This window comes from Paramormyrops kingsleyae, chromosome 7 (genome assembly GCF_048594095.1).
Source record: "Paramormyrops kingsleyae isolate MSU_618 chromosome 7, PKINGS_0.4, whole genome shotgun sequence".
Lineage (NCBI taxonomy): Eukaryota > Metazoa > Chordata > Actinopteri > Osteoglossiformes > Mormyridae > Paramormyrops > Paramormyrops kingsleyae.
In genome coordinates, this window is record NC_132803.1 from 12,809,310 (window position 1) to 12,833,519 (window position 24,210).

Here is a 24,210-nt window from a genome sequence, read left to right on the forward strand (position 1 = left end):
TAGGACATTACTTCAGGCTGAATAGATGCACTTTCCTTAAAGCAGGGTTTGGTGACGTCTTTGATGTCTGGACAGCAGAGTTCCGCACTTCTCTGATGAGAAAATGCAGGTATACCGCTGAGCAGGCAGGTAGCGAACAGCCGCCAGGCTAACTCTGCACATCCATTTCCTAGCAGGGAAAACAAGCTGGAATAAAACGGCAGAATTCACTCACCCCTCTCCTCTTTCTCCTGTCCCTTTTATTGTATTGGGCTCGTGGCAACTTTTGCTTCTTCATTTTGAAATATTCGTCATCTTCTTGTCACCATGTAACTCACAACGTTTTCCTTTGCTAACCAGACAGCATCCTTGACACCTGTTCTGTGCCGGGCCTGCAGAGGGCGCCAGTACTTCCTAGGACACCAGTGGTCTGCTAAGTCGGTGGCCCTCAGCATTTGGTGACCTCGGCGGCCGCCTACGTGACTTCATGGGCTGACCGGCCTGCTTCTTCTGACCATCAGCTTCTCCAAACTCAGCCTCCCTGCTTCCCGCTGTCCATGGCCCCCAGTCGCTAGTCCCCACGCCCTGCATGACGCTGTGTACGAATGACCCCACGGGGTAACGTCACCGCATGGCGGCTGTGTGACCGAGCAGACTGGGCTCTCTGTCCCTCGTGCTACACTGGCCATCTCGAACTATGGGCCGGCACACACCAGGCACGTGACTGGGCATTTAACGTCGGGCAAGAAAGCAGGCCGTGGATGTTCTGTACTACCCCTCACCCTCTGGAATGTTGCCTGCGACCGCAGACGGCGCTCTGAGAAATGTCACTCCTTGCCTAAAATAAATGTGGGCAGTGGAGTGACAGGTGGGGCCACACAAAGGCGATGGGAATGCGAGGGCCGGATCCCCTAGTCTGCATGCATGCCCCTGGCCACACCCCCCTAGCCATCTTGCTTGTGGCATTGTTTAAACAGGACCAATTTCCCCATTGATCTTCTCCTTTTCCCGGGACCCTGAAGTGACCCTGTGCAAACAGGTACATTTTTTCTCTCCGGGGCAGCTTCTTCATGACCCCCCCACAGGGCGGTCAGCTGAATAAGCCACCCCCCCCACCCTCCCCCCGCCCCGCGTCATTGTACGGGCCCTCACCGGGGCCCCGTCAGGCTGCAGGCTCGGCAGCTGCGGCCGTCAATCTTGACTTCTCGCTGCTGAAAAAAGACCACCCCCCCCCCCCGTGCCGGCCCACTGCCCCCCTCCCACATGCCGACGCGCAGCATGGCCGGGAGCGAGCCGGGCGTGGGCGGGCATGTGGAAATGCTGTAGTTGACAGAGATTCTGACGGTGGAGATTTCCTGAGACTTCGCTTTCGGGGATTAAAGATGGGGATCCGCGTGACCCCCCTGCTCCTCCTGACGGCCCTTCGCCTGAGCGTCGGACAGCACAAAGGTCGGTCCCAACCGCGGGTCGCAGGAACGGGGTGCAGACAGCCGCATTCGCAGACAGTCGGGGGAGCATGATCACAGTTTAGAACAGATGCCCATTCTCTGAAGGATGTTCGTGTGCCGAGTCGCTACCTGGGAAACGGCGCCGGAGGTATCTGACGGAGGTGGTGCTGGGTGGCGGCTCGATGCTCGCGGTGAGACAGCTGGTGCCGGGGTCCCACTGACCACAGAGAGAATGACTGTGAGGCCAGTTCAGCCTGCGAGTTTGCGGCTCGTGGAACAAGCGGACGTATCCTGATACAAGCACCGTGATACATAACCATGTTCACGGCTGCTGCGATCTACAACCGCAGCTGTGACTAATCACTGGAAAGACAACATAAGTTAATGCTCAAAAACGGCCTGCAGTTAAAATAAATGAATTGATGGCTGTTAATAACATTAATAATATTAATAGCAGTGTTATTATTAAACTGGAAACATATGTCCTGTGAAACAATGTAGTGATGATATACTCACCGTTTGTTAGGGAGACCCGGCTGTTTACAGATATACTCACCGTTCGTTAAGGAGGCCTGGCTGTGTATGGATATACTCACTGTTTGTTTGGGAGGCCCGGCTGTTTATGGATATACTCACTGTTTGTTTGGGAGGCCCGGCTGAGTACGGATATACTCACTGTTTGTTTGGGAGACCCGGCTGTTTACAGATATACTCACCGTTCGTTAAGGAGGCCTGGCTGTGTATGGATATACTCAATGTTTGTTTGGGAGACCCGGCTGTTTACAGATATACTCACCGTTCGTTAAGGAGGCCTGGCTGTTTATGGATATACTCACTGTTTGTTTGGGAGACCCGGCTGTTTACAGATATACTCACCGTTCGTTAAGGAGGCCTGGCTGTGTATGGATATACTCAATGTTTGTTAGGGAGGCCCGGCTGTGTACGGATATACTCACTGTTTGTTTGGGAGGCCCGGCTGTTTATGGATATACTCAATGTTTGTTAGGGAGGCCCGGCTGTGTATGGATATACTCACTGTTTGTTTGGGAGGCCCGGCTGTTTATGGATATACTCATTGTTTGTTTGGGAGGCCCGGCTGAGTACGGATATACTCACTGTTTGTTTGGGAGGCCCGGCTGTTTATGGATATACTCAATGTTTGTTAGGGAGGCCCGGCTGTGTATGGATATACTCACTGTTTGTTTGGGAGGCCCGGCTGTTTATGGATATACTCACTGTTTGTTTGGGAGGCCCGGCTGTGTACGGATATACTCACTGTTTGTTTGGGAGGCCCGGCTGTTTATGGATATACTCAGTGTTTGTTTGGGAGGCCCGGCTGTGTACGGATATACTCACTGTTTGTTTGGGAGGCCCGGCTGTGTACGGATATACTCAGTGTTTGTTTGGGAGGCCCGGCTGTGTACGGATATACTCACTGTTTGTTTGGGAGGCCCGGCTGTTTATGGATATACTCACTGTTTGTTTGGGAGGCCCGGCTGTTTACGGATATACTCCCCGTTTGTTTGGGAGACCCCGCTGTTTACAGATATACTCCCCGTTTGTTTGGGAGACCCGGCTGTGTACGGATATACTCACTGTTTGTTTGGGAGGCCCGGCTGTTTACAGATATACTCACTGTTTGTTTGGGAGACCCGGGTGTACGGATATACTCACTGTTTGTTTGGGAGGCCCGGCTGTTTACAGATATACTCACTGTTTGTTTGGGAGACCCGGGTGTACGGATATACTCCCCGTTTGTTTGGGAGACCCGGGTGTACGGATATACTCACTGTTTGTTTGGGAGGCCCGGCTGTTTACGGATATACTCACTGTTTGTTTGGGAGGGCTGGCTGTTTATGGATATACTCAATGTTTATTAGGGAGGCCCGGCTGTTTACCGTTCATTAAGGAGACCCGACTGTGTACGGATATGCTCAATGTTTGTTAGGGAGGCCCGACTACTTATGGATATACTCACTGTTTGTTAGGGAGGGCTGGCTGTTTATGGATATACTCAATGTTTATTAGGGAGGCCCGGCTGTTTACCGTTCATTAAGGAGACCCGACTGTGTATGGATATACTCACTGTTTGTTAGGGAGGCCTGGCTGTTTACGGATATACTCACTGTTTTTCAGGGAGGCCTGGCTATTTGCAGATATACTCACTGTTTGTTAGTGAGGCCCGGCTGTAAACGGAAGTTGACCATTAGCTGCTTGATATATGTCATGTGATCAGTCTGGAGATGCTGCTCATTTTCACTGAATCATCCATTTGCGACCCGCACCATAACCCCCCCTTCCCTGGGCCCTCCAACCTCTCACTCCACTGATCTGGGGTTTGGCGGCTAGCCCTCCCAAGGAAATCTCACCGGAACCAAGGTCAGGGCTTGGGGGGGGGGGGGGTGCGGGGGGCAGTATTCATCTGAGAACTTTGGCCACACAGCACCTGTGATGCGTCCGACTGTGACCCACAGCAGCTTAATCCTGGACTGCAGTTCTGAGCAGATGGCTGCAATTACCAAATGTTAATTAAATAAGCACAAACGATCAAGTGGGAAATCTCTGCACTATCACATGCTTCTGTCTAGGGTGCCGCTAATCATGTTAGCAACTCATTCACTGGAGTCCCCCTTTTGCCAGCAGACAATTCCTTCCCATCCCAAATAGATTTGGTGATTTGTTAAAGCCAAATTTTCGTTTTAACCATGGTTTGAATGCATAATGTTGGCAGTGACATCATTGGTTCATGCTGCAGTGAAGTACTCAAGGTCTCAAGGTCACTGGACCTCTCGTAAACCCACCGTCAGTCATATCCAGAGGTGTCCCCTTGAGAAGGTGACCTCCAGATAAAGAAACAAAGTTCAACATGTTACAGTGTGACAGATGGTTTCACATGCAGAGATATTTGTCCGTAAATCAAAATACACTGCAAACAAACAGCTCCTTTAAATGACATTCTTATGTCAGATGACTTCATGAGCGTGCCATTTGGGTGAACTCATCTGCATTCCTTTCTCAAATTGTCTTGTCGTGAACTTCTTGGGCCATTTTATATGAAGACGGTTTTAATTTCTGACACCAAAATTAGAGCACCACCCACGTGCTGCACTGTAGCACTCACCGTCGACCCACAAAATCACGTTGACAATCTGTCACCCATAGACGGGATTCATGGGAGTGCTCTAACCCTTGGGAATTGCTGCTTTACCCCACAGCCCCTCGTATCACCACCTTGCTGGACACTCTGGATGTGCTGCCTGACCACAATGTCACTTTCATCTGCGAGGTGGACGCACGGCCCATCGCCGACGTCACATGGACGAAAAATAACTTCCAGATTGGGTAAAGGGTGCATTTATAAGCACGTTTCCTTAAGTCTGTATGCCGCAGTATGTCCCGCCTGGATCAGTGAATTGCGTTAATCTTTATGCATCAGGAATTTGACACCTCGGCGTGTCAATGTGCCCCCAGTACGATCTGTCCCTGTCCCACCTCAGGCCCTACGACCCGCGATACATGACCAGGGAGAATGGGCAGATGCTGGTTATTCCCAACGTCAGGGACTCGGATAGCGGCGAGTACTGCTGTGTAGCCAGCAACGGGATTGGAGAACCGGCGAAGAGCTGCGGGGCCCTGCAGCTGAAGATGAGTATGTGGCACGGCACAGCTCCACCTCTAAGGGTTGGCGGAGGTTTCTGGGTTCTCCCTGCTATCCTCGCAGCAGTAGAACTTTATCTCGGGCCCAGTGGAGCATCTGAGAGACACTGACATGGTGACTAGGTCATGGTACTTGGCAAATGAATCATCTGATCAGGTAGTCAGGCTTCAAGCTGGTACAAAGCATCCACAGTCAAATTTCCCCTAGAGATTCCAACTTATAGAAAGCTGACACGCGTTAACTAGTCCGGGATAGTCTGTGTGTTATATGTAGGGATGGGGTGGGGGTGTTATTTGAGATATTCTTGACACTTTCTGAAACGTGTCTTCCAGAGCCTCAAATCAAGAAACACCCAAACAACGTCACGCAGCTCATAGAATCGAAGGTTGTGCTGCAGTGTGTGACCATGGGCAACCCCAAACCGGACATCAACTGGATGAAAGATGAGGATGTCGTCAAGGTGACTCCGGCAGGAATAATGCCGTCGCTGTAATGTAGGCCATCCATTCTGCATTAGCACTCCCACCAAAACATCTTTAAGAATGATGAGGAAGCACATTAATTTAGGAGATGGATGTATTGTGCAAGAGGCATTAGATGGTCTTTGTTTACATGTCATTAGAGGTTCCGACCATTAACCAGCTGATAAAAGGTGTCAACTCTCACGAAAGCTGCGAATCAAAGCCTCAGTCACTTCCTGTTCTTCTGAGCCATCGGTTCTCTATTTAGCCCAGATGGAAAACTCCTCCCACTTGGCCACCAGCAGCCAGTCTTAAAGTTCAATGCAGATTTCGAAACCGTTGATGCAGCAGGGCCACAGCTAAATCCGCTTTCTACTCCACTGTAGGTTAGTGACCGGATAACCATCCTGGACTATGGCTCTCTGAAAATCAGCAACATCAAAAAAGAAGATGGTGGCCAGTATCGTTGTATAGCAAAGAACAGCTTTGGGATGGCTGTGTCGAGACCAGCAACACTTGAGGTGCAGGGTGAGTGGGGGGCACCTTGTTTGGGACTTATCTAGCAGGTCATAAGGTGGAGTTCTGTCAGGACTGACAAAAGCTGCAGAATATCAAAAAGTAAGCAACATCCCTTTAAGGAAGGAATATTTAAAAACTTTAAAACCTCCAATGTACCAAAACAGCCCAGATCCTAAAGCATTAGTCACACCCCCAAAAGACTTCTTTAAGAACATACCTCATACCAGAAAAACCCTCCTAAATAAACCCAGCTGACCCTGATTACATCTGAACGAGGCCAGTGCTCTCATCAGGGTCAGCTGCCTTTCGGCTCTTGTTGGCACGGGTAGGAGATCGATCACCATGGAGATGCCCCCCTTGCCCCCACCCCAATGGCTGTTGCCTTGCCTCCCACTGAACCATAATATTTCTCATATTTTTAACTTTAAAGTTGGGTGTCATGTCTGGAAGGGGCAGTCTTAGACTCCTCGCTGAAGCAGCCTCAGAACCGGGACAAAGGCACAAATTAGTCACGCCGGTCCACATCACAGGTTGTAAAAAAACTGAACGGACAGACGAGATGAACGAGATTGAAGGATGGGTCACGCACCTTTGAAAAGTGAAAAAGTGTGAATGTCTTCTTCTTCAGTCCACATATTTATCCAAAAGTGAGCCACAGATGGTTTAGTGGGTAGCAGCACCGCCTCAGGCCTCAGGCGTCGGAAGTTCCAGTCCTGCCCTTAGTCAGAAGGTGTGGAGAACAGTGCACATTCTCCACACATCATGTGGCTCTCCTCTGGGCTCGAAGTGACCTTACCTATGGTAGGTGACAGTTAGATACACAACTGGGCAGGTCACACCCCTGAGATTGTGGCACATACTCATGGGACCTGAAACTCACACGTCCAGTAAACCATGACAAAGTAAGCAGCGCTATGATTGGCCGATGGGCGTGGTGACACGCTCATGGGAAACAGACCTTATCCAAGGCAACAGCAAAGATGAGGAGGTAGGAATGTTCTTTAACGGGGGTTCAAAAGCAGATAATGTGACTGTTCTTAAATGGAGGATTATTCTTGTGGCTGTGTGTTTTCAGGCTGAGGATGTAGACGTGACTTGCAAACCAGCGGGTACATTTATAATGAACATCATGCTGTTCTCAATCTCTCCCTCCGGCCCGTAGTTCCCGCCCGGATCCTGAAGGTCCCGAAGGAGAAACGCGTTCCCTTCGGGTCCGAGGTCACGATGGAGTGTAACACCACTGGTAACCCAGTCCCAACGATAACATGGCTGGAAAACGGGAATGCGGTGAGTCCCCTTCCTGCTGGGAATGCCAGCGGGGGCCTGTGTGTCACATGCTTGGGTTTCCCGGCATGGAACAGTGGATTCAGGTTAAATGTCAGGGGTCATGTGTGCCCCATATGCTCTGGGGAAATGCGCTGGGGTAGCCCACAATTTGCAGCACGGAAACTCCTGGGAAATGTAGATGCCCAATTTGTGCCACAAGAGGGAATATACAGGATACCAGCACATCCACATCTCTGAGATAATAACTCAGGGTTATTAAATCATCACATGAAAGGTTTTTAAGGGCTATAGCCCATATGAGAGCCTGTGATTCATCTCACAGAGTCAGGATAGAGACACAGGGTCCTAAATCTCACCAGAAGGGCTATACTAAAGACGCACTATGATCCATGAGGGTTGTCATGGCCAAGATTACTACACAAGGAGTGAACTGTCAGGAAAGCTGTCTGTTTACAGGATGCGCAAGGCCAACCTGAGTGAAATGCTGAGATATGCTTAAGAATGAGGACTTCCTCCCACACCCAAGGGTTTGTTCAGCCATCTCAGATGCTGGTTCTCAGATGCATCCATGTTGCGTTTACTCAGATCTCCGGGGCTTCCGTGGAGGAGACGATCGTGGGTGATGTGGTGGCCTCCATTCTGCGCGTCGTGGTAAACAAGCCGGCTCTGTACACCTGCCTGGCCACCAACCAGCCCAGTGGTGTAGCCAACATGGCCAAGGCCACCGCCAAAGTCACCATCTCAGGTAAAGAGTCTGAGGAGTTAGTGATGGCCGCTAATGGCCCACACCACCTGATGTGTGGGTAATGCGCGCTTTTGGTGACGTAAATGACACCACGCAGTCCCCACCCCGACTACCTGACATCAGCTGTGGACTGGCATCGGCAGAAGCCTCTCACATTGGTTCTGAGACCAAGGCCATTGGTAAACAGGCACATATTGCAGTCACACTTCATAATCCCCCTGGAAATTCGATCCCGAATTCTAAGATGGACAGAAGTCCAGAGCAGAAGTTCTGTTATACCCAGAGTAGGCATTTTACCATAGTAAAAGAGGGAGAACGAAAGGTTGTGGTCCAAGACCATTTGCCTGGGCTCACAAGTGCACTACTTTAAACAGCACCCTGGTGAAATCTCCAGCAGGTTTAAAAAGACGAGCCCCCCAGTTTGAAACTCACACTGCTCAGAGCTAAAGATGCCATTTGCAGTTGCTTCATGTCAAACAGTAGGGGGAGTAAGAGAGGAGCCCTTGTAAGTGTTGGCTGTTTTTATTGCCGACCCGTGCTGGATATAAATACCGTGACCCTGATTCATCATCAGGCACTGCGAATGCGAAGCAGGTAAATCACCATGTCATCCCGTGGGTCATCTATCACACACGGGCACTAGATCGTTCCTCTTCCATTGCGGGGAGGGGCCGCTGTTGATGGAGACGCCCATGTCTGCTCACAGAAGAGGTCCTGCTCACCTACCTTCACACTCTGGGGTGAACACCAGCCCTTCTCTGCCGCTTTAGGCTTTTGCTTTAGGTTTTCGATGAGATAAGTCTCTGCTCTGGTTCGCAGCAATCCCAAGCTCGGCCGGTAGTTTTTAGTCACAACCACAGATGTCACACAAACACAAGCAAGTAGCCCATAAATTCAGGTCAGCTATAAAGGTCAGAGGGCTGTTAGGACAGTCAGAGGGGAGAATGCCCCCCTCCCCAAGGGGCTTGCCATGGACACAGGGGCTGGGTTGGCCACGGCCAGCCATCTAAAATCCACACCTGTTCCCACACAAAGCACCGACAAACAAAGCATGATCGGCCCCTCACAGAAGCATGGCCTCCTCGTGGGTGCAGACCAAAACATGGCTCCTGTCGAGTGCACACTGTAAAAGCTTCTTCTTCCTCCTGGGTCCTGTTCTGCTGGTGCTGGCCCAATCCTGCGACTCCCCCATAGAATGGAGGTAAGTCTGGCTCCTTGCTCTCGTTTGTGTGTGTGTGTGTGTGTGTGTGTGTGTGTGAGTGTGTGTGTGTGTGTTAAGGGGGGGGCGGGGAGACAAAGATTTCAGGTAAGGTCTGGTTTGCTCCCGACATGAGAGTTCACTGGGAGAGGTACTGTACAGTAGAGGGACTGGGAATGACATATGCCAGGATTCACAAGCACGAGACAGGAGTGAAGTGCTATTTAGAAAAGTTGGCACTGTTTAATTAAATCTATCTATTAACAGACGCAAAATACTACTTTGCATACATTAAATTAAAGAGTCTTTGGCCAGCCTTGCTGGAGATGGAATGTTTTCCCGTCATCTATTCAAGCAGGCGGATCAGTTTCCACTTAGTGTGACGTATTTTACCAGCAAGTCTCTCACAAAGTGCTTCAGAGTCATTTCCAGTCAGTCGATCAATAACTCTGCAGATGCCAGTGGCAGTGAATCCGAGTAGCAGTGAATCCCAGGGACAGTGAATCCCAGTAGCAGTGAATCCTAGTAGCAGTGAATCTCAGTGGCAGTGAATCCCAGGGGCAGTGAATCCCAGTAGCAGTGAATCCCAGGGGCAGTGAATCCTAGTAGCAGTGAATCCCAGTGGCAGTGAATCCCAGGGGCAGTGAATCCTAGTAGCAGTGAATCCCAGGGGCAGTGAATCCTGAACCACGGAGAGTATGAGTTTCAGTAGATAAATCGGCCTCTGTGAAGGTCTGAGTGCAGAAACCCCAGCGTGCACATACTGTAAGCAGGCATGGCCCCCGTTTCTCTGGGTAACACCCCACTGTTTACCTCACGGCCGCATCTTCCAGAAAAACATCACAGGCATCAGTGGCCTTTCTGTCCGTCAGAACCACTCTGAAAGTTGGCTTGCACCCCCATGAGGTGTCGCAGGCTCATTTCTGTAGCAGTACGTCACATACATCCGGGGTGCAGGAGGTGCCAAATGCCAGGGGGAGGCTTCAATTCTGCAGCGTGATATGCAGGGGAACCCGCTATGCTGTACGTCATGTTGGGCGGTGTTACAGGGCGCGCTGTAATGTTCATACGTGTTCAGAGTGCGTCACTTGGCATGTCACGACTTACTGTGTGTTACAGGGCGCGCTGTAATGTTCATACGTGTTCAGAGTGCGTCACTTGGCATGTCACGACTTACTGTGCGCTACAGGGTGCGCTGTAATGTTCATACGTGTTCAGAGTGCGTCACTTGGCATGTCACGACTTACTGTGCGCTACAGGGCACGCTGTAATGTTCATACGTGTTCAGAGTGCGTCACTTGGCATGTCACGACTTACTGTGCGCTACAGGGCGCGCTGTAATGTTCATACGTGTTCAGAGTGCGTCACTTGGCATGTCACGACTTACTGTGCGCTACAGGGCGCGCTGTAATGTTCATACGTGTTCAGAGTGCGTCACTTGGCATGTCACGACTTACTGTGCGTTACAGGGCGCGCTGTAATGTTCATACGTGTTCAGAGTGCGTCACTTGGCATGTCACGACTTACTGTTTAGTACAGTAGTGCGGTACAGAAACACCTTATATACGGTACCTTTCAAAAGTCACAGGCCGCTAAAAAAATATTTAAATTATCTTCATGCTGGTGTAAAACTATTATGTCAAAGTGTATCAGCTTAGCCATTTCAAACCTTCCGGATTTAATAATAATAATAATTAACCTTTATTGTCCCTCATGGGGAAATTCTTTTTACACCTCCCTCAACTTGCACTTTGCAGAGTAAGCTGTCTGCGAAGGGCAGCCACCTGTTGGGGCGCCCAGGGAGCTGGGGGTTAAGGGCCTTGCTCAAGGACCTTTATAGCAACAGGCCGACATTCTCATGTATTTTTTAGCAAATATACTGGCCAGATAAATAGTTAAAAAAAAATTCTTTGCCTAGGACTCTCACGCAGTCCTGTATATTTAGTACATTTACTGTCATCGAACTGTCTTGCCGTGTTTAGTAATACGTTTTACAAGCATACATTTTACTGCGCTGTCTTGCCACTTCATACAGAAAGTAGGCTTTGCATGTCCAGCTTATGCTCATCTTACCACCCCCTACAGGCTATACAAGGGCAGTGCGGGGTACTGCAGCACCTACCGGGGGCAGGTGTGTCAGGGCGTGCTGAGGAGGGATGCCCTGCTATTCTTCAACGCCTCGCTGCATGAGCCCGAGGACACGCAGGAGCTGCAGGCGCAGGTGGCCTGGTCCCAGCTGGACAGCAGCGGCGCCCTCTGCAGGCCAGCCGCCCGCGCTCTCTTCTGCCACCACGCCTTCCAGAATTGCAACCCCTCGGGGCAGGGCCCCACACCTAAGCCCGTGTGCAGGCAAGCGGGGGCCCGACAGGGAGAAGGGGGTCAAGTAGATGGCTGCCCCTCCGAGCTGTGCTGAGTCCAGCTGGCTGTCAAAGCTGCTGCCCGAGTTCACGTTACGTAAACAGTCACAAGAAGCTGCCGGTGCAGGAATGTTCTGCTCTTCTCTCCACTGTTCCGTGACCCTGTAGCCACACATGTTCCAACCCCCTCAGCCAGACCCCCTCTGACTGTTTTCTGGCAATGGGTGGGGGTGTGCTGCATTATTTCAAAGCTCTTGCCACCCCCCTCCCCCCATGCAATTGCTACATCGTTTGAAAAGATCCGTTTGTTTTACAGTTTAATCGCTCGTAAGAATTACTGCTCCTGAGCCATGAAATGTGGGGTTTCAAAGCCAAAATATCACTTTTAAAGAACATTCTGGAAGCAGAAACAGTCTCCTTCCTATAACTCTATCTGAGCTTCGTGACTCAGAAACAAATATCTTAAAATCCAGCTGGGCTGGGCGGTACTGGGATTAATCCAGTGTCACCTACTGGCTGGATCAGACCAATTCGAGTCAAGTCATGCATTAAAGGTCCTCTGTTCTTTCCAGAGAGCACTGCCTAGTGGTGAGGGACCTGTACTGCCACGGAGAATCGCTCTTTAAGGAGGACTCTGGCAGCAAAGGGATGTATTCCTCCGGGGCTCGCATCACGCTGCCTGACTGCACACTGCTGCCCAGCCAGAAGGATGACCTCACAGCCTGTACCGCGGTCCCGTTCGTTGGTGAGTCCCACCCCGAAGAGGCTGTCCACGCCATTGGCAAAAGTGCGTCGCTCCGGCATCCCATTGGCTGACGTGCGGCATTTTGGCATCCCATTGGCTGGCACTGGTGTGTTCCTTTTGAAAGTTTCGTGACATTAAAACTCTAGTCATTTAGATTCAGCCTCGCAGGCAACCCTGCCTTTGCTCACCAGTGGTGAAGCAGAGAAAATGGCCACATTTCACCTGGCATGTAGCTAGCTTACGATCAAGTTCTTAAAGGAAATTTTGACAAAGGTACGTTTCAGGTTTTAGCTGAGATGGACTCTGGCTAAAACACACAACCAGGTAATAAACAGCGGACACAGAGTTGGGCCAAGATACACAACTTGGGTAAAATAAACTGGGATGCAGAGCTTGCAATTTCCTGCATTGGTTGTAGCCTGTGGGAGCGTAAAGTAGCGTGCGTGACACGTTAAATAGCTGCTCTGGACCCCCCCGGGGAGCGAGCGCTGTGCTTTGCCCCATTTTCAGTTGGGATCAGGAACTCCGCTGCCAAAAAAAATGCAAGAGGAGGGAGCTCAGTGTGTAAAACAGCACAGCTGAGTAAACGTTTCTGTGCCTGGTTTTCCAAGCTCCCCTTCCTCTCCCCAGAGCCCCATCCCCCCATTCCCTGCCCCTTACAGGATGGCCGTTGTTTGCACAGGTTGACGTTTTTACTTGTGCAGCTTTCCATGGGTCAGAGTGTATCAGCTCCCACTCTAACTGGCAAAGGTGCCTTCAAATCTGCCTGAATCAAGCCACATGTGCATCTGGCAGAATTGAGGTGCCTGGGTATCTACCAGAATCGAGGCAGCCATGTATCTGCCTGAATCCAGGTGTCCGTGTATCTGCCTGAATCGAGGTGCCCGTGTATCTGCCTGAATCGAGGCACCCATGTATCTGCCTGAATCGAGGTGCCCGTGTATCTGCCTGAATCGAGGTGCCTGCATACCTGCCTGAATTGAGGTGCCCACGTATCTGCCTGAATCGAGGTGCCCGTGTATCTGCCTGAATCGAAGTGCCTGGTTACCTGTCTGAATTGAGGTGCCCGTGTATCTGCCTGAATCGAGGTGCCCACATATCTGCCTGAATCGAGCATCTCTGTTTTCTTGCAGATCTCAAGAAAGACCAAATTACCAGTAAGTGATTCCGCCCCCGCCCAGTCCCAAAAGGACTCTGTTCCCTAAAAGATTGTGTCCTTACTACATGGTGCGTCTAAAAATATTGTAAGCTCCTGTGAGCTCATTCTGACTATTTGACTCTTTCACATTTTCAGCAAAATGCTACGCCGACCGGGGACAGTTTTATCAGGGGACGGTCAGTGTCACGCTTTCAGGCGTGCCGTGCCAAAGATGGAGCCAGCAGGTAAAGAAGCCCAGGATTCATCTCCCTTTTTATGGAAAGTGCTTAACTCTCTTTTTTTTAAGTGCATCACTCAGCCTGGGAGTATTACAGCACAGTACTAAATTATGAACATGTAATTATATCTCTGTACGTGGAAAACAAGCGTGCAATTACACAACTGTGTTTTGGATGGGAGCAGCATCATCAATCTAATGAACCACTGAAGATGGGTGGGCGAGGGGGGGTAGGGGTCAGTGACACTACAGTGAGGCCCATGTTACTGCCCCCCCCCCCCACAAATATCACAGATATGAACTCTGCATTAACTAGTCACAGACAGGATGGGGCTGCACTGCCATTTATGCCTTCATTGTGTCAGATGGAGACCGAAAGGTTCTGACCCAATGGGTTTGACATGTATTGATGTGACAATGGCCCCCTTCCCTGCAGTGTACTGGTCAGCACGGGTGGCTTAAGCACCAATCACGCACACTAGTGTGTAATCAGTAAGCGTGTTTGGCACTGATTACTCACACTAACATGTACTGATCACTCACTCTAGCATGTAATCAGTAAGCATGTTTGGTACTGATCACTCACACTAGTGTGTAATCAACAAGCGTGTTTAGCACCGATCACTCACACTAGTGCAGGGGTGAGCAATCTTATCCAGAAACAGCTGTTGGGTGTGTGGGTTTCCGCTACAACTCCCCAATTAGATTACTAATTAGAGGACTGATTGGCTGAATTGGCTGAAGAGTACTCACACCGGGGTTTGAACAGCTGACCTACAGGTTATCCTAAAGACCTGCCTACACACTGGCCCTTTGAGGATAAGTTTGCCCATCCCTGCACTAGTGCATAAACAGTAAGCATGTTTAGCACTGATCACTCACTCTAGCGGGTGAGACTCACCTGGGTGACATAACACATCACTTGACTCTATAGACACCCTACCAAAGCACCAGCAGCCCACGGTTCGGTCATGTGACCATGGTATCCACATAGCTGAAGGCTTTCACTCTCGTATCCCAATGCTGTGACTGGATAGATGGATGGATCCATCACTTGTGACTTGTTTACCACCCTCTGCCCTTAAATCTCCACCGAAGGATCCCCACACGCACCGGCTTTCCCCAGAGGTCATTCCCGAGCTGCGCAATGCAGAGAACCACTGCCGGAACCCCGGAGGGGAGAACGAACGGCCCTGGTGCTTCACCTCCAACCCATACCTGCGGTGGGAATACTGCGACGTGCCTAGATGTGGCGATGGTGCGTCACAGTTGCATGTTTACTTTCTTAAATTAGTTTATAGACTATCAAACTTTATTAATTGAAGACAGCAGCATAACACAAATGCTATGAAGTCAAGGGCTGCATCTTACACTATCTGCACATTACAGGTTTGTGAAATTCTCCTATTATGCCTTATTCTACCTGTGCAGTGCCGGCCCCGGTGTCCACGGTCCCCCGCCAGCTGGCCCCTAATGTGCCCCTGTCGGGGTCCCCTACCTACTCAATGAGCATCATCATTTTCGTCATGGCTGGCTTGGCTGCATCTGCTTTCCTCGTCGTCATCGCGCTCATGTGCCACCGCAGGAGAAAGCTGTGGAAAAGCAGGAAGAGGTTTCCATTATTTCTCCCAACTTTTCTCCATATGTTCTGGAATAGCCGAATATTCCCGTCATAGACAGCGCTCTTGGAATTGTGCCATCAGCCACTTGCAATGGCATTCATTGCGCAAGCCAATAAGCTTTCACACACACCCTTGTAGGGGTCGCTGAAGAAAGAGACATGTGAGAAACCCAGTCAACAGAGAGCTGCTTTTCTGGGGCCTCTTTCAGACAGATGGGGCGAATTTTGTACACTTCTGACACACACTTGTCTGCCCAAAATCCAGAAATGTGCTAATTATTCACAGATTATGTGACATCGTGAGTTTGGCCTGGGGAAGACCTTAACTCATTGTCAGATTTTCATGCTATGGTGTCACACTAATTACAGTGTTGCCATGGCATTTTACCTAGAGTGATGGAGACCGCCATGCTGACCACCCTTCCCTCGGAGCTTCTGCTAGATCGCCTTCACCCCAACCCCATGTACCAACGCCTACCACTGCTGCTCAATACTAAGCTCCTGAACCTGGAGTATCCACGTAACAACATTGAGTACGTCAGGGACATCGGCGAGGGGGCCTTTGGCCGAGTCTTCCAAGCCAGGTGAGGGCGACGTTGCTTCTTGTGGATGGTGGTCCTGGTTACTTTGTGTCCTTACAATGTCTAAGGTGACCACTTTATCCATGTCGGGGCACAGTATGAGCTCGAAAAGCGTTTATAAACTACCATTTCTCTTAAAAAGCCCTGGATTTCATTTTAGCACCGAGGTCTTGCTATATGCTGATTGGTCAGTCTCCTATAATAATACATCTGTCACTGATGTTAATGGGAAACAGCTGGATAAGTCTTTCAATCAAGAAAAGAATCCAGTTAAAGCATGAGAAGAATCGAACTAATTAGCCCAGCACAGGAGCCTTTCAGTTTGAAAGTAGTTTTTGAAGTAGCTCAAATTGTCCTCCCTGACAAGGATTAGATCAGGGTTCTTCAACTCTGGACCTCGATTCCAAATCCAGGCCGTGTTTTCAGTTCTCCCAGGTAGTTGTTTAATAATTACTGATTCTGATTGGTCAGAGGCTTCACACCTGACTGACAGGTAAAGGAAGGCTGGAAAACCAGCAGTGCTCGGACCTCGAGGACCGTGATTTGAATAACCCTGAATTAGATGGTCACTCTAACAATGTTAAATATAAGGTTCTCAAAGGGTTAGTCTTCTGGGGCCACTATACTGTATGCTGACTGCTAGCTATTTTAAATAACATTTTGCCAAAAATAATAATGAGTGTGCATTTAAAAATAGCAAAATTGAGCCAAAATTTAGAAGCAAAGCATATATATATTATAGTGTTTTGTTTTTAGTGTATCTTCACATAAAATGAAAGCATGCCTTTTTAAAAATATCCTGTGCTCCCATATTAACCGACAGACCAGCGGACGTTACGTTAAGGTAACTCAGACTCATTCCCTGTTAGCAGCCAGATTTGACGGCTAGCAAAACAGCATCTATATTTTCGTCTCAGAGTCACTAGATCGCCCAGGTCGAAATCGATCTCATTCGGTACAGAGAGATTCCTGGGAAGAAGACGGGGTGATATATTACCTTCCTTCATACCCCCGTTCCAAAAATAGCACAAGGAAGCTGAACATCAGCACCCATCCAACGTTGTTTGGGGTGGAACTTCCCTGTAGGTGGGGCTACTCGCCCGCAACTGGTGAGGGGGGTATTTTTATCCACAGTGCGAAATGCTTGCTTTCTCCTGAACAACTTGGGCAGCTTTGGAGCTTCCAAGACAGGAAGCGAGAGGAGCCAGAATGCTAAGTCTTTCCTGAGTGGCTGCCATTTTGGCTCAGCTGTGGGTCAAGCGGCCCAGACGCCAGTTTAGCGGGGAAGCGTTTATCCATTAGCACGTTGCCAGCGTAGCATCTGAAGTACAGCTAATACGGTGTGAATTAACGAATCACTGATCTGGAGCCTACTGCATTTCTTGTGACGCAGCTATTTTAAAAATAATGCTTAATGCTGGCAATGCACGGCAAATCGACATCTTAAAAAACGAAATAATAATGGCTTTTTCAGCACTTGTAACTAAATGTAGTCAAGTGAAAGCAGGAGAGATTAGTTGTGTGCTGCACACTTACTACATCAAAATCCAGTGTAGCCCACATGGTTTGTCAGCAGATTATGTGACGGGTGAGAGGTCAATGGAGAGCACAGAGGGACACGTCAGTATCCGAAGACACAGCCGGGTCCCATCCATTAGCGCAAAAGAGTAGCACCGCCCACAACAACTGGGCCAGAATCATCCCCCGCAAATGTTTTCTTTGACTGACAGGACAGCAACGAAAAACAAATATTTTCAAATATTTTAAAAGACCAATATATAAACATGGCGATGTAAACAACATTTGGACGGCAGCTGTCTAAAATACAGATTTCCGCCCAGATGTGAGTGTTTATTCAAGTTCATGTGCAATATAATATGTCATGTTTCTATAAACACTAACTCCCAATATCAATTTTAAAATTAAGCACTTCACGCTGCGTAAAACAGCAACAGAACCTCCTGCAGCAACAGAATGTTCTCGAACATCCAAACCTTCCAAGCTCATTTCAGTGTCCATTTACTGACAACAGGCTTGTGGCGATGGCGGGGACATGGGAGGAGAAGGAAAAAAGTAACGGGTGCTTTTGCGAGATTCCACAATACAGATTTATCAGTGAATGACTGATCAGAATACACAGGGTAAAATAAACAGATTTATAACTAAAAAATAAGTACACTTTTCCAATTATGTATGAGTGACAGCTATTGAACGTGAAGTGCACGTATGAATGTTCAGATATTGATTACATTTTCCTCGTAAAAAGAGATTACGCCTGGAAAAGTGAATTTTGAATATAAAGCTAACTTTTCCGCGGTGCCGGAGTTAAGGTTTAAACCAGGGCCCACTACCTCCCTGGTGTTTGTGGCTGAGGAAGCAGGCCCACCAGAGGTTACAGTACATTCCATGTACCTAGAGCCAGTTTTGGTAGCTGGTAGTTTTGGTAGCTGGTAGTTTTGGTAGCTGGTAGTTTTGGTAGTACTTCCAAGGCCCCTGCCTTCGACTGCCACCCGATCTACTTCACACCCCACCCACGCGGCCCACCTACAGGTGGTGGTCCCGCAGGAGGGCGGACCCAGAGCTGCTGCTCCTCCGCGTCAAAAGGAGCCAGTTGTGGTGGTTCGGGCGTCTATCTAGGATACCTCCTGGGCGGCTCCCTGGGGAAGTGTTTCTGGCATGTCCAACCGGGAGGAGGCCTCGGGGCAGACCCAAGACACGCTGGAGAGATTACATCTCTCAGCTGGCATGTGAGTGCTATAGGATTCCCCCGGTGCAGCTGGAGGAGCTGGCTGGTGAGAGGAAGGTCTGGGCATCCCTGCTTAGACCCCAGATGAGCAGAAGAAAATGGATGGATGGATGGATGGATGGATGGAAGTATGGATGGATGGATGGATGTAGGCCAATATGGATCACATGGGTTTATTGTGTTATCTCGCAAAACATTTGCTGGTGGTAAATGGACACAATGCAATTATTTTAATAAATGCCTATAAAAATACAAAATCTGATAATTAAATGGTGTATATTGTCCCCCGTAGCCTATTTGACCATTTATTCTATCCGTTGTAGTTGAAACGGGCACAGTGAAATTATTAATACATTTGTATTGCGATATCTCGGTAATGGACTCATTATTTTTTCTTCCATTAGTTTTCTTCTCCTCTAATGTCCTCTTCAAGGCTCTGTACGATTCTGGGTAAAATATGAACAACGATTTCTTTTCCCCTCAGAAATGCGATCGGGACCGTCTCTCACGATTCTTCAGCAATATATCTCCCACTTTATTATTTTTTCTTATTATTGCCTTTATGGGCAAAACAAACAATACGACTGTCACATATATGCTACCGACATCGACTTCGCAGACCTGAAAACACGCTCCAGGTACCTCGTCTATCGACGTTAAATTCACACAAGACGTGTATCGTTACTGAAACTTAGGGGGCAGCTGTGTGCTATATTTTGGACAAATTGTACAGCAGGGATAAATCAGCAAAGTTGCTGCCCGTGTGCCAACGATTCATAACACCAGCCGGTACCTTGACATGACAAATGGTAAATCTGAAAATGTGAGCTGGGACTTTTTACTTATTTGTTTACCGAGTGAACTCTGTGTGGTGTCTTTGCACTTGGTTTTCTATTAAATGTATGTTTCCCTATGCTGTGGCTGAAAGGCAAACATAAAAAATACATTTGCTGTGATGTCCAGCTTTCAAAATGTAATCATGGGTAATGAATTACACTGACACTCTGATAAAGGCATTTCAAATCGAATCAATTACAACAGCACAGCATACAGCAGTATATGCAAAGTGAGTGTTAATTAAGCTACTTGTTAATTGAAAGACGTTTCATTCTATTAATGCGCAAGTAATCTGTGAAGCTGACATGACATTGACAAATAGAGCAGCTTGATGGTCCGGATCAACCTATGCCACAAAAATGGTCTGAGGGCAGAAGGAACAATGACTGGTTCAGAGAGATAACCAATCAGATTGTCGAGGAGGTGGGTCCAAGCAACTAGAGGAGGTGGGACCAAGATATTTGATTGGTGGGTCCCACCTCCTCGACAATCTGATTGGTTATCTTTCTGAACCAATCATTGTTCCTTCTGTAAAACTCCCATGAGCAATCCTATCGGTGACACAGGTGGCTCCCTAGGCCATACCAACTTGCTAGCCAGTTTCCCTACATGGGGGGCCGGCAGCGATGCTTGCCTAGGGTCCCACATCAGCTAGGATCCTATGATTTGCTTGTTTTGAGTTTCATGCACCACATCAGTATCTCTCGCATGCTCTGGCACAACACTGGGCCTCCCCTCTTCCTCACACTGTTCAAGTGATATGAATCAAGATTGTGATTCAAAAATATTAATCACACAACCCCACTGTTGCTCAGAGCCCCCGGTCTGCTGCCGATGGAGACGTTCACCATGGTGGCCGTGAAGATGCTGAAGGAGGAGGCTTCAGCGGACATGCAGAATGACTTCCAGAGGGAAGCCGCTTTGATGGCCGAGTTTGACCACCCAAACATCGTCAGGCTGCTCGGTACGAGCCGCCCCACCGGCACCATCACAGTAACGTGACCAGTTTTCACAGTCACCGTAACTCCCGCTCTTTTCCTGTGTATCACTACGCTGTTTTTTTTTCACAGAACTTGAATTTGGAAGGTTTTTTCCCCCTGAAAATTTGCCCCCAAAAAAGCAAAAAATGCTGAAAGACCCAAACAGCAAGTCAAAGACCTTAGTTTGGAGGCAGCAGGCAGACACAAAAATGACATGGAAAGGGAACTATGTAGCCTCCGTTTGACAGCTTGCCCAGCTGCATCTGAAATTAAGATGCTAATGATGCTAATCCATAGGATAAAACGCATTAAAAAACGCACAAAAAAACAATTAAGGGAATCTGCTCAGAATTAATTTAAAACCAAACAATGTGATGCGTTATTACTGTGGTAGTGGTGTTGTAATTGAATGATACAGCTTTATGGTAATTTGGACATTATATAGCTTCATTTATAATTAGCATTAACTAATGTTCATATTAGCCAAAGTTGGCCACGCTTTGACTACTGTCTCCTCTATCCCTCCCCCCCCCAGGAGTGTGCGCCGTGGGCAAACCCATGTGCCTCCTGTTTGAGTACATGGCTAACGGCGACCTGAACGAGTACCTGCGTCGGAACTGCCCCAATCCGCGGCACAGCCTGAGTCAGGCCAGCTTGTCGGGCCGCAGTTTCGCCTCTGAGCTGGAGGGCGGCGCCCTCACCTGCGTCGACCAGCTCTTCATTGCCAAGCAGGTAGCTGCCGGCATGGCCTACCTGTCGGAGCGCAAATTTGTGCACCGAGACCTGGCCACCCGCAATTGCTTAGTGGGCGGCGAGCTGGTGGTGAAGATCGCCGATTTTGGCCTGTCCCGGAACATCTACTCGGCCGACTACTACAAGGCCAACGAGAACGATGCCATCCCCATCCGCTGGATGCCGCCCGAGTCCATCTTCTACAACCGCTACACCACTGAGTCGGACGTGTGGGCCTATGGCGTGGTGCTTTGGGAGATCTTCTCTCATGGCATGCAGCCCTACTACGGCATGGCGCATGAGGAGGTCATCTACTACGTGAGGGATGGAAATGTGCTGGGCTGTCCCGACGGCTGCCCGCTGGAGCTCTACAGCCTCATGCGCCTCTGCTGGAGCAGCCACCCCTCGGACAGGCCCGGCTTCCCCAGCATCCACTGCATCCTGGAGCGGATGCACAGTCAGATGCTACACGCCTCCCTACCCTGACCCCTGATATCCCCTGGAAGACAGCAGCCGGTGGGTCAGCAGAGGGTCTGGGATCATTTCCTGATGGGATCCTTTGGCCCATCTTGATGACAGTAGGTCCTACAGCTGAGATGACGATCAGCTGGATGCACCAAGAGAAGATGTCAAATGCATTCGCTCGAATAAACCTCCGCAGGCTCCCTTTGGAGATGTGGGTGGTCCTAAGTCCATATCCAAGACTCTCCCCAAAACAGCTCATTTCCACCTGATTAACTACAGTCTGTGCAGAAATGACTGTTCCAGTTGGGGATAACCTCTCCTTCTCCTCCACCATAGGAGATGCCGTCTGAGCCCAAAAGGGACAAGATAAACCTTTAAGATCCATTTTAGAATCGACTGGACTGCACTTTCTCTTCAAAATAGATGATTGCTTTTCTTGTCTAGCGGGAACAGTTAACGATCTGAAGGGTCTTTGCCATTTTAAAAACACACCCATGTATTAGCTGATCGACGCCGGTGTTTTCCCCGTTTCTGACGGCAGATAAGCTTAATGAGCGCCACCACACCGCGTACACACCTCCCTGAATGCCTTTCAGACACCTTCAGCCACCCGCTGCCCTCTTTGAAGCAGGGCACCTGGGAGTAATGAAGATCAAAGCCAGAGGGTAGGACGGGCAGGTACTTACACCCCCACCTGTATTTAGGGCTGTATTTCATTGCAAACATGCCACCGTCTATACAGGATACAGCATATTCCACAGTGGTACATTATCACTTTTAATATTTTTATATGTTGTGTTTTGACATTGTTTTTTTTTTTTATTGCTCTTCCAGCTAATCATGTAATGTTTTTATCATTGTTATTGCATTATTTTTTGGCTATATCACACAAATGCATCCAGATACACCAGGAACTCGACACACAGAGTCCCTCCTCAGGGTTAAGGAGAGCAGGCAAGGAAATGGCAGGCTTCCCCGTTTGTTTAGACGTGTTCGGCTTGTATCTCACATGCATGATGGAGTGTAAACTCCTTAGATAAAACATACCGAGTCAAACCGTAAAGTAACCATGCAGGATACCATTCCAGCAACTTTGTTTCACAGGTAGTCAGCTTGTGATATTTAAATGTGCTTTTTTAAAGGTTATGTTTAAATATAATTACCGAAAGGCCTGTTTCTGCAGTACCTGAAAATACCCAACCAGTTTGTGTCGGCCGTTTTTTTCCGGCGATCGTACCCTGTGCGGACGCCTCTGGGCACCGATGGCCGTGCTGGTCCCAGTTCTGGTTCTGAACGCTGCCTTTCTGCAACCTGCATCTTCTCTGAGCAGCATCACCAGCTACTGTGAGCGAAGCAATGATGAGCTGCTGAGAGAAAATGTTACATCTAGGTTGAAAACGTCTGAAAATATGCCGGCACTTTGATTCCTTCTTTGTTATTATTAATTTTGATTCAAGTATTTGACAAATTGTCTGGATTTTGTGTGCAGTCTAAGATTTTGTGCTTAAAATGCAGATTATTATGTGGATTGAATGGCCGAGTGATCACACTAACTTTGTCATATTTGTATGCATTATGCCATGATTATTTACACTCCATAAACTAACTTTACAGCTGCCGTGTAGACGATACAGATTAAGTTGCAATATGATTTTGTGAGGTAGGTGGCACTGTTTCATCAGTTTTAATAAAATTCAGGAAAAAAAAAATCACTTCTGCTGGTCTATTATTGACGATCTCACCGTAGATTTTGGGATCCATAGACGTGATAAAATGTCTTTGACGCCTTGATGTTACTCGAGTTGGACTTTCTCAGCTTAACTTTCCATGTTCTACAAACCGGGTTGGGATGTCGGGAAACCGGGCGGAAGCAGAACACTCCTCCTCCTGTGTCTTTGTCGGGGTTTGTCAGTCGCCTCCTTGGTTGCATTGGGAAACAGCTTCGTAAACTCCCCCCCCCCCCCGTCCTGACCCCCACCCTGTGCACCGACCAGCTGTTTCATTTTGCCTCCACCAGGGACCAGATGTGTCTCCTTGCCAAGCCGCATGACGCAATCGGCCCTGTGCCTCTCCGTGAGAGCCCAAATGAGGAGAGGACAAAGGCACACATTCAGCGCGCTCTGGCTCCCCGGTGACAAGGCCGCAGCTGCAGGTGACGAGCCGGCATGGGAGCCACGTGCCGATGCCAAGCCCGGGGCCTGTCCGAACATGGCACTGGATTTCTGGGGGGGTGACGATGGAGAGCGGAAGGAGGTTAAACGAGAACTGCGTGATCTCAGTGCAAACCTTCAACTTGGCGCGACCCTGCAGAGTCTCCACAATTTATATCAACCCCATCCCCTCTTTTCCCCCCTCCTTCCAGATGTGAGAACTGGAGGGTCCAACCTGCTGGCACATTCTGTGTGAAAGGTTCTCCCCTCCACGTACTTCACAGAGTGCTGGTGTGACCGGGCAGGGAGGGGGGGCTCCGGCGGG

The 24,210-nt window shown here is 49.0% G+C and overlaps 1 protein-coding gene across 1 annotated transcript; it reads left to right on the plus strand.

The window, feature by feature from the left end:
- Positions 1-1,235: 1,235 nt before the first annotated feature.
- Positions 1,236-23,461, plus strand: musk (muscle, skeletal, receptor tyrosine kinase). The gene is made up of 17 exons (XM_023808514.2): positions 1,236-1,428; positions 4,643-4,769; positions 4,925-5,076; positions 5,418-5,545; positions 5,933-6,074; positions 7,228-7,352; positions 7,938-8,097; positions 9,292-9,298; positions 11,381-11,644; positions 12,225-12,397; positions 13,531-13,554; positions 13,692-13,780; positions 14,872-15,031; positions 15,205-15,385; positions 15,787-15,978; positions 20,374-20,522; positions 21,074-23,461. Exons 1-17 carry the CDS (start codon positions 1,362-1,364, stop codon positions 21,754-21,756), a joined length of 2,823 nt encoding a protein of 940 aa, XP_023664282.1. The 5' UTR covers positions 1,236-1,361; the 3' UTR covers positions 21,757-23,461.
- Positions 23,462-24,210: the final 749 nt, after the last annotated feature.

Coding starts and splice junctions, on each gene's coding strand:
- musk (XM_023808514.2), top strand. CDS start 1,362: ATGGGGATCCGCGTGACCCCCCTGCTCCTCCTGACGGCCCTTCGCCTG. Junction 6,075..7,227: donor AGCAACACTTGAGGTGCAGG/GTGAGTGGGGGG, acceptor TCCGGCCCGTAG/TTCCCGCCCGGATCCTGAAG. Junction 13,781..14,871: donor GCCAAAGATGGAGCCAGCAG/GTAAAGAAGCCC, acceptor TCTCCACCGAAG/GATCCCCACACGCACCGGCT.